We start from the raw sequence: 19,510 nt of genomic DNA, 5'->3' as shown, positions 1-19,510 counted from the left end.
GTTAAATATTCCTAAAAAGTAAATATTATGCCGTTGCAGATTTCTTTTATGGTGGCAAAAGATGCAGAAATGCATAAGAATAAACTGCAGTACTTTATGGAGCAGTTCTATGGAATCATCAGGAACACGGATTCAAACAGCAAGGATTTATCCATTGCAATTCGTGGATATGGACTTTTTGCAGGAGTATGGCCCATTAATTTACTCTGATCTTTTTATTTTCATTCGAGTGTTTAAAGGAATATAATTCATTGTGTTTTTGAACAGCATCTCACACTTGTGACAGTATTGTTACTTGCTTTGTTGTTAACTTGATTTTTCACTGCCAACTATGTACTAGGATTTTGTGCACATATTACCTCAAATTCTCATAACTCTCCTATAAGCTTTTAGGAGTATCATTCCACTTTACAGATGAGGAAACAGACCCACAGGAATTAGGTAACTTGTCAAAGGACATAGTAATTGACAGAGCTATGATATAAATTGAAGTCATTTTTTCAGTTACGCTATGCTGCCTGTTATTTATGAAGTAAAATTTTAATTGCTGTTACACAGTGTTTTAGAAAGGTTCTTATGACAGGAGTGTATTTAAGAATATTGATGGTAACTATAGTTATTTCCCTCTTAGTGGATCTCTATGACTTCTACTTTATAGAGAAAATGGCTTGCTACCTCTCTTTCTACAGATCTGCCCAATCAGTGTCTACTCTCTTTTTCAGGGAAGGAGAGTCCCTCTTGCCAGCTTTCTACTCTTACTACTCATTCCATTTCTGATAATTTCCTCATTTGCTTCCAAATCATCTTTCCTCCTCTTGCTTTGTTTAAATCTTCATTTCCATTTGTCTCTGTTGGGTCCTTTAAATATATTTAGGGCAGAAGAACCTGTATGTGAAGAGGCTCAGATGTAAATGAAAACAAGGAATTTTTTTTTTTTTTTTTTGAGAGAGTTTTGCATGCATGCACATGCGTGAGCAGGGCAGGGGAAGAGGGAGAAAGAGAGAGAATGTTAAGCAGGCTCTATGCCCAGTGCAGAGCGTGACTCAGGGCTCGATCCCACCACTGTGGGATCATGGCCTGAGCCAAAATCGAGAGTTAGGTGCTCAATCCCGACTGAGCCACCCAGGCACGCCAAGAGCATGGAATTTTCAACTTTATACACTGTGGTCTGACCAACTTCAACTTGTTCACTGTGGTTAGATATGTTCACAGTGTAGCTGGAGCGTGATAGTCAAGAATGAAGGGAGAGGGACTACACAAAGATGAACTAGTCAGATCCTCAGGGAAGCTAAATTAGGTCTGAAGTCCAAGGAAGCCTTTGAAAAATCTGAAGCTCGATAGTAGCATTGTCAGATTTGTGAGTGACACAGGTGGCTCCGGATGTAGTGTGCAGCACGGTGTAGTAGTGAATTCCAGCTTTGTGTTTACTTCTCAGTCTCCCCTTCTAGGTGACCGGCCTCACGGTGCAGAGACCACATCTTACTGGTCTTTGGTAGCTGCCATCTAAGCAATATCTAGGATAGTCGACAATCAGTAGCTGTTTTGTGTATAAATAAATATTTAGAGTGACAGATTATTTTTAAAAGCATCTTTATGAGATATATTTTATAACTGTGTTTCATCTCCATTAAAAAGTTTGTTGATATTCAGTTTATAATCACATGGCTTAGCATGATACTTTAAATCTTATTTTGACATTGACGAGATTGATAGACTTTTGTTTACCTTTTTGAAAGCCTTGCAAGGTTATAAATGCAAAAGATGTTGACTTCATGTATGTAGAACTCATTCAGCGGTGCAAACAGCTGTTCCTCACCCAGACAGACACTGTTGATGACCACATTTACCACATGCCAAGTTTCCTCCAGTCTGTTGGAAGTGTTTTGCTTTACCTTGATACAGTAAGTGAAATTAATTAAACTGAGCACTATTTTAATTAGTTAATCTCAGTTCTTCAGATAATTCGATGGTGTCATAGGAATTGTATGCATTCAGTATAGGCACTGTTGTGATCAAGACATTTTTAATTAGTATTTTGTGTTAATTACTGTCATGAAGCTTGACTTTTTGTTATCCAAAGCAGGAAAACTTATTTGTTATTTGTTCCATTTTTATAAAAAGATTAAGATTGCTGCTTGGGGTAGTTTGCACCGTAAGTATCAGACAGTTTTACTCTTGATTTTTTTAGGCAGTCACAGTGTTAAGCTTATTAGTAGATTAGGTATAAACCAGGTTTTTCATTTATCTAATATGTGTCTACTTGAGTTGTAATTATTTTAGATATTTATATCATTCCTATATTTATTTATTTCCTTCTCTAACTTTTAGTTTGCTTTCCATTTCTGCTAGGTTCCTGAGGTGTATACTCCAGTTCTGGAACATCTCATTGTGGCACAAATAGACAGTTTCCCACAATATAGTCCGAAAATGCAGTCAGTGTGTTGTAAAGCCATAGTAAAAGTTTTCCTAGCCTTGGTGGGGAAAGGACCAGTTCTCTGGAATTGCATCAGTACTGTGGGTGAGTTTGGAACTCACCCTTGTTTTTATGATGATGAATGATGAATACCTAGCATGTTGTTTGATGTAGATATCTTTTGTATCTTTTGATGCCTGTTGGGGAACTAATGTTTTGGTGGATCAAAATCTCCTTTTTCATCCTTTTTTTTTTTGAATCTTTTTTTTTCTCCCTTTTGCTCCTGAATCTTAATGGTCTAAAATTTTACACTGCGGATATTAATAGACTTGAGAGGGAAAATTGAGAGGTGTGGTTATGTTTACTAAAATAGTGGCTGTCATCTTCACTAAGTGGGTGTACTTTTTGATGTTTCCTTCATTTTTGTTTTCATTTTGTTTTTTTCAGTGCATCAGGGTTTAATCAGAATATGTTCTAAGCCTGTGATCCTTCAAAAGGTAAAGTCTGAATCTAATGTTTTGAAAATTAGTCTTTTGTCACTGAAAGTTAGAAGTGATGCTGGGATTTTTAGTCTGTAAATATACAAAAATGGCCTTTTTAGTTATAAGCCATGCCTTGCATTGTGAAAAGTGTAGGACATAATGCCTCTATAGTTTTTCAGGTGAATAAATTCCTAAGTTATGGGACATCCTTAAATGTGACTTTACTCTTATATACACATTTTTACAAGAAAGGGGTGGCTTCTCTTGAAACTCTGAGACAGAATGCTTAGGCATATCATGGGAGACATATCTTAGTTGCTTGAAGTTGTAGGAAATAGGAGGAGGTGGGAGATGGACCTGAGTAGGAAAATGAGACAAATGACCCCTCGCAGATTCCTTGGGCATTGTTTTGAGATATTTTTTAATTCATCGCTATTTTAGTCCCAGTTAGAAAAATCATGATTTTTTTTTTTTTTAGCTTGCTTTCTTATTATGCTTTCATGCTATACTATCTTTCTCAATCAAATTAGTATCTGACTAGTGAATGTTTTAGCTTAGGCAGTTCTGAAAATCAGAACATTCTGGCAGCCATGCTTATTTTGTGAATCCACCAGTAAATATTGGTTTGTTGTCTTCCTGCCCAGGGTGCTGAATCTGAATCTGAAGACTATCGTGCATCAGGGGAAGTTAGAACTGGCAAATGGAAAGTGCCCACGTATAAAGATTATTTGGATCTTTTTAGAAGTCTCCTGAGTTGTGACCAGATGATGGTAAAAATGACTCATTTAAAGCCATGAAAGTACTCTAATTCCTCTTTATTAGTCTCCATACTTTTACCCTTAGGACTTGTTAATTTCAGAATTATATTTTACTAACTTCAGTTGTTTTACTGCTAGAGTACTTCATGTAATAAAAAATTAAAGTGGTATCAGGAACAAAATCATAGAACTCATATAAACTTAATAATTGCCATAGCTGAGTCCTTATTTCATCTGTGAGTAGCCAGTGTAGTATGTTTGATGCTAAATTATTTTTCCTGACAGATCAGCCTCTCAGGTAGCAAAAGTGTAACAGTATTATCACCATGGAAGAGCTATTCTCTTTTTATTTGTTAAAGATGAAGATTAAAAAAAAAGATGAAGAGAAATGTCACTGACTCAGTAGTGTGAAGGCGATTGGTATATGGTTTTTTACGTCATTTATGATTAGAATAATGCTTCCTGCTTAATGTTTCTGATAGATGTTTCTCTAATGTCTCCTTTAAGCCAGGTTCTGGCCACCATTTCAGCATAGACTTTGACAAAGCATTATACCCTAGGAAAAACAATTTGTGTCCATAGATAATTTCTGTTCTCCTATCTTAGGAGTTTTTAGTTGTTTTCTTACTGAAGTAAAATAGTATAGCAGTGTTAGTACTTTTACCTACAATATTTCTTTTTTATATATGATGTTTTGTGGTTAAGTTCCATAGAATATTTGCCTGAGTAAAGGCAGAGTCATTGGCCTATTTTTTGGAATAGTAGAATAGTTTCACTTAAAAAAAATGTTTACTTATGTATTTTGAGAGAGAGAGAGAGAGAGAGAGAGAGCAAGCAGGGAAGAGGCAAAGAGATGGAGAGAGAGAGAATTCCCAAGCAGCCTTTGTCTGCCAGTGCAGAGCTGACATGGGCTTGAACCAATGAATTGTGAGATCGTGATCTGAGCCGAGACCAAGAGTCGGATGCTCAGCCAACTGAGCCACCCAGGTGCACCAGAATAGTTTCACTTTTAAAGAAATGATAAATTATATTTTTAAGTCCATTCTGAGGATAGGTGTGCATTTATCCACGTGTATGTATGCTCGTATGTGTGTATATACAGATATGTGTGTAAGCATGCTTATTTACACACATATATATAAATGTACATGCATGTGTATTTGTACAAACGTGTATGTAATATATGTGTGTGTGTATATATACCTAAGTATTTTTACACACACGCATTAGGTGGGATAAATGCTTTGATGGGATTGGCCTAAATCTTCTCATTTGCCACTTTGTACTTAGTAAGTATCTGTTATATGTATGGGTTAAGTCCTATCTGACTGAAATGATACTGTCCTAATAATTTAGGAAAGTGTCTACATTTTGCACCTGAAAACTTCCAGGTAAATCTCCTCCAGTTTACAGAGAAGTTGCTATAATATCTGAATATGCAAGTACACATGTGCATTGTAATTTAATATGGATACTGCTACCTTTTTGCATAAAATTTTGAAGCTTATTTTCTTTATTTTAAAGGATTTTCTTTTAGCAGATGAAGTGTTTCTCTTTGTGAATTCCTCCCTTCAAAGTCTGAATCGTTTGCTATATGATGAATTTGTCAAATCAGTTTTGAAGATTATTGAGAAACTGGATCTTACACTAGAAAAACAGAATGTTGGGGGACATGAGGTTAGAAGTTTTTGTCAGTAATAATTTTGCATCATTTTTATAGCAGCTCTTTGTATGTAAACATCCAGGGGAAAATAGCACATTTGTAGAATATTGTAGGAAATTGATTTCTGCAGCATTCATGTGTGTCATTGATGCTTTGCTAACTGAATAGCTTAGTGTGTAGAAAATGTTATCTCTAGATTGTTCAAAAAGTAATTTATATGTTTAATATTTCAAAACCATTTATTTTAAAAAATTTGTTTCCTAGGCTTGTTACTCATTTCTTAGCAATAATAAAGAGTCAGATCTTACTTTGTGTAGGGGTGACTTACTATAGTAGGATAGGGAAACCTGGGATTCCTCTTGTTTATAGCTAAGGAAATGCTGAACTCTGGGTTCAAGGTTAAATGTGTTCTTGAGATAGTAGAATATAGGCAATAGGGAGAAAAGGAAAATACACCCTCCCTTTTTCCTGTACTCAGATTTCCTGGCCTGTGTGAAAAATAAGTCATGGTTTAAGGTTGCCAGCTAGAAGCCACTGTGCTCTTATCTGAGGGTGTGTTTTAGGAAAGCACGATGGGAATGACACTAGTGTCAAAGGACTTGAGTTCCAGTGGAAAATACTAATTTGCTTTTCAGCCCAGGGATTTTTTTCTGAGACTAGATTCTGCTCATTAGTGCATACATACTTGCACTGTAATACCATGAAGTTAGACAAAAGATAGTGGAGTGATTATGCAGAGGATAGATAAAGGAAGCAGTAAGTGTATTGCATTTGCATTGTTCTGTTTTTTATGCTGGTTGATGGGAACAGCAGTATTTTTCATGCTTTGCGTGTGTCTAAAATAATTTCATTGAAAAACTTGCTAACAGGGACTTCTAGAACTATGTCCTCCCAACAAACCTGCATTTTAGGACTTGCATCTTTGTCACTTTTGTTGTCTTCAGTGGCTTCCCTTGTACTTCCTTTCTCTTCTTGTTTTCTCTCTTCTGTTTCCTGCCCTTTTTACTTCACCTCCAGCAGGGCAGTGGTCACCTCTGCGACCATTTCCCATGTAAACCTAGAATCCACCCTAATCCTCCTTTATAGCTTCCAGTGTGTATTTCTGACTGCTTGTTTTACATTTCCACCTGAGTTTGATGACATATAGTCTGTTCATAGTGAGTTGCTGTTACTTAATACTTTTAATGATTCCTGTTTCTCAGTTTGAAACCTCAAAGTCCTTATGGACATGTTCTAATGTTCTGAACTTGTACCTCTGTCAAGGCATCATTGCTAGTTCCTTCAAGAAGGTATAGCCCTCCCTCTTCATATTTTTGTATTCGTACTATTCTTTTATCACTTCACTTTGTCACTTCCTTTGTCTTTTTCTTTAATGTTTTTGAGCTTTGTCATCTTTATTAAATTGTAAACTTTATTAAATTGTATTACTTGTAATTGAGGACCCATATATGCCTTTCTCACTTTGATAAAGTCTTTGGATACATCTACTTTCAAGGATGAAAACGAAGGTACTGGTGTTTGGGTGATCCCGACCTCCGATCCAGCTGCTAACTTGCATCCTGCTAAACCCAAAGATTTTTCAGCTTTCATTAACCTGGTGGAAATTTGCAGGTATTTAAAAAAATTCTAATTATTTAACGGTGGAAATCACCAGCTATTGGCTATAATATAGGAAAAACACTTCTATGGATGTATGAGATGAAAAAGTAAAAGACTTAAAATCTAAAATTGCTTATATGAATCTTTATATCTAAATGTACCAGCTTAGAATTATCGTCGTTTTCTGTTTAAAAGATCCTCAGGTAGGGAGGGGTGTCTGGGTGGCTCAGTCAGTTAAGCATCTGACATTTGATTTCGGCTCGGGTCATGATCTCATGGTTCCTGGGATCAAGCCCCATGCTGGGCTGTGCACTAAAAGCGTGGAGCCTGCTTGGGATTCTCTCTCCCTCTCTTGCTGCCCGTACTCTGTGCTTGCTTGTGCACATGCTCTCACTCTGTCTCTCTCAAAATAAATAAATAAACTTAAAAAAAAAAAGATATCCTCGGGAAAAGAGGAACATGAAAATGTTTACATAATGGAATCATATACCTTTTTGATTACATCCCTTATAATTTTGAAGCAGAATAAAAATATTATATGATAAAAACTTCTACATTAAGCTTTTAATTTGTTTTTACAGAGAGATTCTTCCTGAGAAACATGTAGAATTTTTTGAGCCATGGGTATATTCATTTGCATATGAATTAATTTTGCAGTCTACACGGTTGCCTCTCATCAGTGGTTTTTACAAATTGCTTTCTGTTGCTGTGAGAAATGCCAAGAAAATAAAATATTTTAAGGTGAGTGTTTTTTTTGTGCGGAAATGAATATTCCTGTGTTTTTTAGGTTGCACGAGTGTGTATAAGTGCATTATAAAATAGTATAGTATATTGCAGTTTTAAAGTCTCATTTTCTGTGCTTTTAAAAATAGTGTGAGTGGCAATTGGATGACACTGTAAAAAAAGTTAATGGTATTTTCTGCTCTGCTTTACAAGCATCTGGCTGAAGGTTAGATTACCAGAGGTTCTCAAAGTGTGGTCCTAGGACCAGCAGCATCAGCATTACCTGAGAAATCTGTGCCCTCTCCAGACTTAGCTAATCAGAAACTCTGGGGGCAAGGCCGCACAGTCTGTGCTAGTAGACCACCCAGGTGATCTGGTGGCTAGTGACATTTGAGAATAACTAGGTTAGTGCACCTAATGCTCCAGTTTATCCCGAGCAGTCCAATCGGTTGATCACAGGGTGGGCAGGGTCTCTCGGTTCGTAGGTGTATGTACTGGAAGACAGGAAAGGGAAAGGGGAAGTGGACTTACCCAGGCCTCTGGCTTTTGACTAGTCATTCACCTATTACCTTAACGTTTTGTTTCTCTCTGGGCTCTGCCTAAAGTGTTATCAGAGCTGGGTTTTTTTCCCCCTCCGCGCAAGACGTTGGCAAAGTGAAAATGGATTCGCTGCTTAGAAGTAAGACTGAGGGGCCCCTGGGTGGCTCAGTCGGCTGAGTGTTCCACTTTGGCTCAGGTCATGATCTCACAGTTCATGAGTTCGAGCCCTGCGTCAAGCCATGTGCTGACAGCTCAGAGCCTGGAGCCTGGTTCTGATTCTGTGTCTCCCTCTCTGCCCCTCCCTGGCTTGTGGTCTCTCTCTTTCTCCCTCTCTCTCAAAAATAAATAAACATTAAAAAAAAAAAAAAGAAGTAAGACTGGGAACTGCTAGATTAGGACACAGAATTACATGATGTTGTTCACTTTACTAATTTACTGCTTTATTCAACAGGGAGTTGGGCTAAAGAGTCAGACACAGTCTCCTGAGGACCCAGAAAAGTATTCTTGCTTTGCTTTGTTTGCAAAATTTGGTAAAGAGGTAATTTTTACATGATTTATCCAGTGTTTTCATGGGCTATTTAAAAATGAAAGTATGTTGATAAAAAAGTCTTAGTGATCATAAATTATCTAATGACTTAAAAATTGGTTTGCTTAATCCAGATTGGGATTAAGGGATTAGGAAGCACTAACAGAGGAAATCGTTGTATTTCAAAAGTCCCTTGAGTTTTCATTAAATAGTTTGTATGATGTCAACTCAAAACTAATGGATTCTTTAGCTCTCCATATAATGAGAATTAAGTACTTCAACAGATGAATTTTTCCTGGAGATCAGTGCTTACTTTGTAAATGACAGTAGCCATGTCATATAAAAGCTGCATGATCAATTTTTGTGTTTGAGAATAAGGGTAAATATTTTTTAGTTGATTCTCAGATTATAGGCTCTATTCAGGTACACAGCTTTTTCTTTTTCTTTTTTGTTAAGGTTTCAGTTAAAATGAAGCAATACAAAGATGAACTTTTGGCCTCCTGTTTGACCTTTATTCTGTCCCTGCCACATGACATCATTGAACTTGATATTAGAGCCTATGTTCCTGCATTGCAGGTAAATACATTGTCTTAAGCAAATCCATTTTTTTTCCCCACATAATGTTATGTTTTCTAGAAAACATGGAACTGTCAAGGTCTTGCCACTATAGTTATAGCAGGTGCTTACCCATCAGACACCCCTGATTCAAGTTCTACTTCTGCCACTTAGTAGCCTTGGGACTTGGGACACTTGGCTTGGCCTCTCAGAACTTCCCTGACAGGTGGATGTGAAGATTAAACTTTCCTTGTGTTGAAAGTTTGCAGTAGAACACCAGCTACATAGACTGGTGGTGCTCCTTTTCCAAGGAATGACCTTGACCTTGGATGCCCCTACTTACCTCCAGCAGTATCTGTCAGTAGAAAGGCTTATTCACTAGAAACCACAACTAATTGGTGTTTTTTTCTTTAAATGTTAAATTCCCTGTATTTCAGTTTACCTTGTTTGTATTGATATGTAGATGGCTTTTAAACTGGGCCTGAGCTATCCCCCACTGGCAGAAGTAGGCCTGAATGCCCTAGAAGAATGGTCGGTTTACATCTGCAAACATGTAATTCAGCCCTATTATAAAGACATTTTACCCAGCCTTGATGGATATCTGAAAATTTCAGCCTTATCAGGTAAGGTTTGGAAGAATTGTGATTTGTATCTTGAATAAAATGGCAATGTAATAACTTTAGTAGGACTATTTGTATTTCTGCAACTTCTGTAATTTGAGCCTAACGTATTCAAAATATGTTTGATTGAGATTTTTGTAATATTCCCAATTTAGTCAATATAATTGGGACATAAGAAAATACTTGAGATATTAAACCTTGTTTTCATTTTATTCACTTATATCCTACCAAGATTTATAAAATCTTCAAGGGCAAAACTCTAATATATTGAACTCCTTATAAATCCTAATACACTGCCTTGCAAATAAATAAATAGTTAAATAAGTAGGGATTAAAACTATGAAAATTTAACAGTAATTTTATATTTTGTTAATTTTTATTGGTTTTCCAAATATAATTGACGAAACACTAATGTTAGCCAGTTAAGAAGAATTGCCATAGTCGGTTTGGGAAAAGATTCAAAGGAAAAAAATGATTGGGCCAGGCAAAAGTGTGACCAGTCAAGAAAAGTAGTAATTAGAGTTCAGGGGAACAGATTTACTTGAACCAGAATGAACATGGACACTGTTCTTAGATGGAGCAAAAAGAAAGATTCAGACTGGAGAAAGTGAAACATTGCTAAGACTTTGCAAGTTAGTGTCATGAAAAATTAAGTGAATTAAGTATTAAATTTGTAAAATTTTATCTACATGAACTGTTTTATTATTCAACTTAAGTATTGTTGATTTGGAAATAGTAAGTGAAAGTTGTGTGACACATTTTGTTCACTGAGTCGGTTTTTCTGACACGCTTGATGTATATTCAGAGTTCAAGAAGAGTCACAATTTTGGGAGATTTTTCTGTAAATGTTAGCAATAACAAGGTTATTTAGAGACAAAAAAAAAGTAAGTTAATGTTTATAGGTTACTTAGGCTTTTAAAATTCACATCATATAAGGATTGCTGTATTTGAGTAGATCACTAAAAAACATGGACTTAGTTAAAAAAAATGAAGATATCTAATAGCAAATACCTTGTTGGTACTTTTTGTTTTCTAGAATTTAGTTCTGTCAATTAGCTCATTGAGAAGATTTATGTCGGGGCTCCTGGGTGGCTCAGTTGGTTAAGCATCCAGCTTAAGCTCAGGTCATGATCTTGTGGTCTGTGAGTTCGAGCCCTGCGTCGAGCTCTGTGCTGACAGCTCAGAGCCTGGAGCCTGCTTTGGATTGTGTGTCTCCCTCTCTCTCTCTGCCCCTCTTCCACTCATGCCTCTGTGTGTCTCTCTCTCTCAAAAGTAAATAAAATTTTTTTAAAGAATAAAAAAAGAAAAGATTTATGTTTTTTAAAAAATTATAAGGGAAAACACTGTGATTATTTTTTTAAATTGTTTTGAGAGACAGCATGTGTGCACATAGGCATGCAAGCAGGGGAGAGGGGGGAGAGAGAGAATATTAAACAGGTTCCACGCCTACCACGGAGCCTGAAGCTCACGACCACGAGATCATGACCTGAGCTGAAATCAGGAGTTGGACACTTAACTGAGCCACCAATTCACCTTGATACTGTGATTCTTTTAAGCAAAAGGATATTGCTATTCATAAATATGTCTACTTTAGACAATTAGAAGATAGGGAAAAACAGTAGGTAAAGCAAATAATAAAAGAAAATCCATAAACTTAAAGACAACTCCTATTTTTAGTAATGTTTTATTTGAAATTATATCAGACTTTCAGGACAGTTGCACTAATAGTGAAAGGAACTCCTGTATACTCTACGCAGATTCCACAAGTAAGGTTTTGTTCCCTGTTTTATTGTTGCATGTATTCTCCTTATATTAGGTGATAATATGTGTGTGTATTTATACATGACATTTTTTTCTGAACCCTTTATAAGTTGCAGACATCATGGATGTTTATGCCTAAATGTTGCAATGTGTATTTCTTAAGAGTGAGGACATTATTTCTTACAACCATGGTATCATTATCAAAATCAGGAAGAATAACACAGATACAGTATTTTTTCTAATCTATAATCCATATGTAGATTTCTCAGTTGTCCCATTAATTTCTTTTATAGCTATACTTTTCCTGATACAGCATTCAATCTAGGACTATGTGTTGGATTTAATTATCATAATGCCTTAGCTTTCTTTAATGTGGGTAGCTCTTTAGCCTGTCTTAGTTCTCATGTGTGGGCTTGTCTCTTTTCTCATGATGAGGTTCAGGGATGCTATTTTGGCAGAAACACCCAGAACTGATGCCATGGCCTCCTCATAGCATCATGATAGTAATTGGTGCCATTACCAGTTATGTTCATTTTGACAGTTTGGTTAGTGAGTTTCTGCTCCACCTTTATGTAACCCTAAAGTTATAGTTTTACCTTTGTGGGAGTTAGTCATTTGAAATCCTCTTCCTTTCTTCTCCTAAAGTATTCAGTCCTAAGGCCTTTAGGCAGCACAGAGCAAGTTAGGTGTTAGGGTAGCAGTGGTCGTCCCCAGGAACATAAGGGGGGCAACTTGGAGGGGCAGCCTGGCATGGAGCTGGAGCAGGGTGCGGGGTTCCCGCATGTTGGACTTCATAGGGTGTGGAGGTCAAGGCGGGATGGAGAAGGTGACATATGGGTGATTGATCAAATAAATAAATGAAGGTTAATGGAAGCTAGATTTCTCTTTGTTAGAGAAGGGAGTTACAAATAGAGAAAGAGAAAACTAAAGTGAACCCTATGGTATTGGATAGCAAATGGATGTCTTGGTGTGAGATCATGGTACTTCCTCTTTCCCTCTCCCCGTCTTTTTCTCTGCCTTTCTTCCTCTCTGTCTCTCTCGCTCACACACACAGACACTTATATACATACATACATATGGGTAAATTAAGGTAAAAATAGAGACGACAGAGTGAGTCAAGAGTTGGGTAAAAATAGAGATGATAGAGTGTGTGTGTGTGTGTGTGTGTGTGTGTGTGTGCGCGCGCGCATGCACGCATGTATTCCAAATCAGTCCATTGAAAGGGCCTGCTTTGGAATAGTGATGAACAAACCTAATAGTAATGAACAAACCTCGTGCCCAGATCATGGTTTCTAAATGTCATTTTACATTGAAAGGAACCAGAACTCCTTGGAGAGATGACTGGCTCCAGCCTGGGACAGGGAAAATACAAGATGAACCTAGAATGTTATATTTTCTGAGACATCAGGAAATTAAGAAGATGTTCAAAGAATGATAGAGAAATGTTACAGGCAAAATTGGGGATAATTTGGATCAGCAAAAAAAGATAATCATGGGAGGATCAAGACAGTAGAGTAGGAGAATCCTGAGCACACCTCCTTCTGTGAACACACGAAGGCTACAACTACATATAGAGCAACTCTTGCTCACAATGACCTGAGACTAACAAAAGAGCTCTTTTATGGCTAAAGATCAAGAAAAAGCCACATTGAGACACATAGAAAGGGCAGAGATGCAGACTGTGGAGATCCTTACCCCTAGTGCAGTGACCCACAGCAGGAGGGTTATCACAGGCATGGAGGAGTGAAGGATTCAGGCCACATTGGGGACCTGTATCAGGAAGATGAGCCCCATAACATAAGGCTTTGAAAACCAGTGAGACTTAATTCTGGAAGAGCTAGAGGGCTATGGGAAACCAAGACTGCATTCTTTTTTTTTTTTTTTTTTGATTTAACTTTATTTTTTATTTTTTAAAATTTACATCCAGATTAGTTAGTATACAGTGAAGCAATGATTTCAGTAGATTCCTTAATGCCCCTTACCCATTTAGCCCATCCCCCCCCCACAACCCCTCCAGCAATCCTCAGTTTGTTCTCCATATTTATGAGTCTCTTGTTCTGTCCCCCTCCCTGTTTTTATATTATTTTTGTTTCCCTTCCCTTATGTTCATCTGTTTTGTATCTTAAAGTCCTCATATGAGTGAAGTCATATGATTATGTTTTTCTCTGACTAATTTCACTTAGCATAATACCCTCCAGTTCCATCCATGTAGTTGCAAGTGGCAAGATTTCATTCTTTTTGATTGCTGAGTAATACTCCATTGTATATATAGACCACAGCTTCTTTATCCATTCATCCATCGATGGACATTTGGGCTCTTTCCATACTTTGGCTATTGTCGATAGTGCTGCTATAAACTTGGGGGTGCATGTGTCCCTTCGAAACAGCACACCTGTATCCCTTGGATAAATGCCTAGTAGTGCAATTGCTGGGTCGTAGGGTAGTTCTATTTTTAGTTTTTTTGAAGGCCCTCCATACTGTTTTCCAGAGTGGCTGCACCAGCTTGCATCCCACCAACAATGCAAAAGAGATCCTCTTTCTCCGCATCCTCGCCAACCTCTGTTGTTCCCTGAGTTAATGTTAGCCATTCTGACAGGCGTAAGGTGGTATCTCATTGTGGTTTTGATTTGTATTTCCCTGATGATGAGTGATGTGGAGCCTTTTTTCATGTGTCGGTTGGCCATCTGGATGTCTTCTTTGGAGAAGTGTCTATGTCTTTTGCCCATTTCTTCACTGGATTACTTGTTTTATGGGTGTTGAGTTTGATAAGTTCTTTGTAGATTTTGGATACTAACCCTTTATCTGATATGTCATTTGCAATTATCTTCTCCCATTCCATCAGTTGCCTTTTAGTTTTGCTGATTGTTTCCTTTGCTGTGCAGAAGCTTTTTATTTTGATGAGGTCCCAGTAGTTCATTTTTGCTTTTGTTTCCCTTGCCTCCAGAGACATGTTGAGTAAGAAATTGCTGCGGGCAAGATCAAAGAGGTTTTTGCCTGCTTTCTCCTTTTTTTTTTTTCTTAATGTTTATTTTTATTTTTGAGAGGGAGAGAAAGAGCGTGAACAGGGGAGGGGCAGAGAGAGAGGGAGACACAGAATCTGAAGCAGGCTCCAGGCCCTGAGCTGTCAGCAGAGTCCAACGTGGGCGTCCAACCACAAACCATAAGATCATGACCTGAGCCAAAGTTGGGCGCTTAGCTGACTGAGCCACCCAGGTACCCCAAGACTGTACTCTTAAAGGGCCTATGCAGAAACTTACTCACTCTGAGACTAAACAAGGAGGCAACAGTTTGAAAAGCACCTGGGCCACATATGAGGGAGATTTATTGACTGATTTTAGAGTGTGCCAGAGGGGCAGTGCTGTTAGTAACTTTCTCTGGGAATAGATGGATGCCGGGTCTGACACCTTGTCTGTCTTGCAACACTCACGCCACCCCGGTGTTCCCTGCAAACCACCTTTGTGCGACCTACCCACCTCAGCAGGCACCATTCCAAAATGGCTCCCACTCTGCTGTACTGGCTGGTGGCCTTGATCCCACCCTAAGCAGATGCAACTCCACCACATCCTGTGGGCAGCCTCAGCCAGGACTGCCCCCCACCCATCAGCTTCTGCCCAGTGGGGGCAGCCCCACCACCAGTGTACCTAGAACAATCACAGCTGGGCTTCAGAGCCAGCAGATTAGATGATACAGAAGAATGGATCAGTGACTGGAAGACAGAGTGGTGGAAGTTACCCAAATGAAACAGGAAAAAGAAAAATGAATTTTTACAATTAGAATAGATTAAGGGCCCTTTGGGACAACATCATGCATACTATCATTGGCATTATGGGAGTCCAGAAGAAGTAGACAAAAGGGCAGAAATTTTACTTGAATAAATAATGGCTGAGTACTCTCCTAACCGGGGGAAGGAAACGGATATCCAGGTACAGGAAGCACAGAGAGTTCCAAACAACATGAACCCAAAGAGGTCCATATCAAGCCACATAATTAGAATGGCAAAAAATAAAGATAAAATCTAAAAGCAGCAAAAGAAAAGCAACTAATTATATACAAGGAAAGCCCCATAAGGCTCTGAGCTGATTTTTCAGCAGAAACTTTGCAGGCCAGAAGAGTGGCATGATATATTCAAAGTGATGAAAGGGGAAAAAAAACCTAAAATCAAGAGCACTCTTCCCAGCAAAGTTATCATTCAGAATTAAAGGAGAGAGAGTGTCCCAAACTAAAGGAGTTCATCACCATTAAACAGGCCTTATAAAAGAGACTTCTTTAAGCTGGAAAGAAAGGGTATTAATTAGTAACAAAAAAATATAAAAAGTATAAATCTTCCTGATCAAGGTAAATACATAGTGAAGATAGTGGATTAATTGCTTTTAAAGTTTATATGTAGGTTAAAAAACAAAAGTAAAATCAGTGATATCTACAATAATTAGTTAAGGGGTACGCAAAAGAAAGATAAAACATGTTGGGGGAGTAAAAATATGGCACTTTTAGAATATGTTCAGATTTCAGTAATGATTAACTTAAAATAGAATGCTGTATATGTAGGGTATTATATATGAAACTCATGGTAACCAGAATTCAAAACCCTGTAATAGATATGTAAAAAATAAAGAGAAAAGAATCCAAATATAACACTAAAGAAAGTCATCAAATCACAAGGGAGGAGAACAAGAGAAGAGGAATGGAACAAGAAGAACTAAAACACAACTAGAAAACAATGAATAAAATGGCAATAAGTGCATACCTATCAATAATTAAATGTAAATGGACTAAATGCTCCAATCAAAAGACAAAGGGTGAATGGATTAAAAAACTAAATTAAGACCCATTAATATGCTGCCGGTAATGACTCATGTCAGACCAGAAGACAAAAAGACACATACAGACTGAAAGTGAAGGAATGGAAGATATTCTATGCAAATGGAAATGAAGAAGAAAAAAAGCCAGGGTAGCAGTACTTATTTCAGACAAAATAAACTTTGTTTTAATTATATTTTTAAAAATTTTTACTTTTTGTCTCTTTTATGTGAGGCACAATAGTCTTAAAAATAAAGACTATAACAAGAGACAGGCTAACTGGATAATGATAAAGGGATCAATTCAATAAAGGCACATAGTAGTTGAAAGTATCTGTGCACTCAGTATATGAGCACCTAAATATGTAAAGCAAATATTTACAGACAAAAGGAGAAATAATAATACTAGGGGATTTACTTTAACACCCTACTTACATCAATAGATAAATTGTTTAGATAGAAAATCAGAAAGGAAACAGTGGCCTTCAGTGACACACTGGGCCAGATGGACTTAACAGATATGTACAGAACATTCCATCCAAAACCAGCAGAATATGTGTTCTTTTCAAGTGCGTGTGGAGTATTCTCTAAGACATTCTTTAGGACAGATCACGTGTTAGGCCACAAAACAAATCTCAGTAAAGGTAAGAAGACTGAAGTTGTATCAAGCATCTTTTCTTACCACAATAGTACAAAACTAGAACTCAATTGCAAGGAAAAAGAATTGGAATAGACAAACACGTGGAGGCTAAACAACATGCTCCTAAACAACTAATGAGTCCATAAAGAAAGCAAAGAGAAAATTAAAAAAATATACTTTGAGACAAATGAAAATGGAAATACAACATTCCAAAGTCTGTGGGACACAATAAAAACAGTTCTAAGAGGGAAATTTATAGCAACATAGGCCAGCCTCAGAATACAAGGATAATCTCAAACAATCTAACCTACACCTAAAGGAACTAGAAAGAGAAAAGCAAAGCACAAAGTTAGCGAAAGGGATAAGGATCAGACCAGAAATAACTGGAACAGACCAAAAAAAAAAAAAAAATCAATGAAACAGAGCTGGTTCTTTGGACACTTTAAAAAAAAAAGAAAAAAGATAAATCTTTAGCTAGACTCATTAAGAGCCCAAATCAAATCCATAATAAAAGAGAAGCTGTAACTAATACCACAAAAATTTTACAATGGATTATGAGAGACTACTACAAATAATTATATGCCAATAACTGGACAACCTAGTAGAAATAGATGAATTCTAGAAACATGTTGAGGTGCCTGGGTGGCTCAGTCGGTTGAGTGTCCGACTTCAGCTCAGGCCATGATGTCACGGTCTGTGGGTTCGAGCCCTGCAACGGGCTCTGTGCTCACAGCTCAGAGCCTGGAGCCTGCTTTGGATTCTGCGTGTCCTCTCTCTGCCCCTCCCCTGCTTGCATTCTGTCTCTCTCTGTCTCTCTCTCTCTCCAAAATAAATAAACATTAAAAAAATTTTTTAAAAAAATTTGAGAAACCTGCAATCATCCAAGGCTGAATTAGGAAAAACTAGAAAACCTGAACAGACCTATTACTAGTAATGAAATTGAATCGGTAATCAAAAACCCCCCTCACAAACAAATGTCTGGGACCAGATGGCTTCACAGGTGAATTCTACCTCACTTTTAAAGAAAAGTTAATACCTATCCTCAAACTGTTTCAAAAATTGAAGAAGAAGGAATGCTTTGAGATTGATTCTGTAAGGCCAGCATTGCTCTGATACCACAACCAAAGACACTACAAAAGAAGGAAATTACAGGTCAGTGTCCGTGATGAACATAGACACCAAAACCCTCATCAAAATATTAACAAACTGAATTCAAAATACATTAAAAGGATCATACACAGGGATCAAATGGGATTTATTCCAGGGATGCAAGGATGGTTCACCATCCACAGATCAATCAATGTGATACACTCCATTAACCAAACAAAGGATAAAAATCATAAGATCATCTTAATAGATAATAGAAAAAACATTGGACACAATTCATCTGTTTTTGATAAAAAAATCTCAAGAAAGTGGGCATAGAGACATAGCAACATAATAAAGTCTGCATATGACAAAGTCACAGCTAATCTACTCAATGGTGAAAAGCTGAAAGCTTTTCCTCTAAGATCAGCAACAAGACAAGGAGGATGTCAACTCTTACCACTTTTATTCAACATAGTACTGAAGTCCTAACTAGAACAATTAGATCTAAAAATAAAAGGCATCCAAATTGGTAAGAAGTAAAACAAAACTGTCACTATTTGTAGATGGTGTGATAGAAAATCCTAAAGATGCCACTAGAAACAAAAATAAATTCTGGGCCCCTGGTGGCTCAGTCGGTTGAGCATCCGACTTTGGCTCAGGTCACGATGTCACAGTTCGTGAGTTCAAGTACCACGTCGGGCTCTGTGCTGACAGCTCAGAGCCTGAAGCCTGCTTCGGATTCTGTGTCTCCCTCTCTCTCTGCCCCTAACCCATTCACATTCTGTCTCTGTCTCTCTCAAAAATAAATAAACATTAAAAAAAATTTTTTAAAAATCAATAAATTCATTAAAGTTGCAGGATTAAAACTAATATATGGAAATCTGTTGCATTTCTGTATACTAATAATGAACTGTCAGAGGAATTAAGAAAATTCCATTTACAATTGAATCAAAAAGAGTAAAATATTTTGGAGTAAACTTAACCACAGAGGTGAAAGACCTGTACTCTGAAAACTATATGACGTTGATGAAAGAAATTAAAGATGACACAAGCAAATGGAAAGATGTACCCTGCTTATGGTTTGGAAAAATTAGTATTGTTAAAATGTCCATACTTTTAAAAGCAATCTATAGATTCAGTGCAATCCCTATCAAAATACCAATGGCACTTTCACAGAGCTAGAACAAATAATCCTAAAATTTGTATGAACCACAAAAGACCACAAATGGCCAAAGCCATCTTGAGAAAGAAGGACAAAGCTCGAGGTAGAATATATAATGGGGAAAGGACAGTCTGTTTGATAAATGTTATTGGGAAAATTGGAGAACTGCATGTAAAAGAATGG

General features: G+C 37.3%; 1 protein-coding gene across 1 annotated transcript in view; it reads left to right on the top strand.

Moving 5' to 3' along the window:
• The window catches only part of PRKDC (protein kinase, DNA-activated, catalytic subunit), a 205,897-nt gene that overhangs the window by 18,318 nt on the left and 168,069 nt on the right, over positions 1–19,510 (top strand). Inside the window, exons 11-21 of the mRNA XM_047073912.1 lie at positions 40–186; positions 1,737–1,901; positions 2,350–2,518; positions 2,861–2,910; positions 3,540–3,665; positions 5,178–5,330; positions 6,812–6,927; positions 7,497–7,656; positions 8,630–8,716; positions 9,161–9,280; positions 9,723–9,882. Of these exons, the coding sequence (XP_046929868.1) occupies positions 40–186; positions 1,737–1,901; positions 2,350–2,518; positions 2,861–2,910; positions 3,540–3,665; positions 5,178–5,330; positions 6,812–6,927; positions 7,497–7,656; positions 8,630–8,716; positions 9,161–9,280; positions 9,723–9,882 (1,453 nt within the window). The remainder of the gene's footprint in view (positions 1–39; positions 187–1,736; positions 1,902–2,349; positions 2,519–2,860; positions 2,911–3,539; positions 3,666–5,177; positions 5,331–6,811; positions 6,928–7,496; positions 7,657–8,629; positions 8,717–9,160; positions 9,281–9,722; positions 9,883–19,510) is intronic.

The sequence above is a fragment of the Lynx rufus genome, unplaced genomic scaffold, assembly GCF_022079265.1.
Source record: "Lynx rufus isolate CCGP_SWC_20201006 ecotype Redwood Valley unplaced genomic scaffold, mLynRuf1.p SCAF_12, whole genome shotgun sequence".
Lineage (NCBI taxonomy): Eukaryota > Metazoa > Chordata > Mammalia > Carnivora > Felidae > Lynx > Lynx rufus.
Note: the sequence above shows the minus strand (reverse complement) of the source record. Positions and strands in the feature narration are given on the sequence as shown.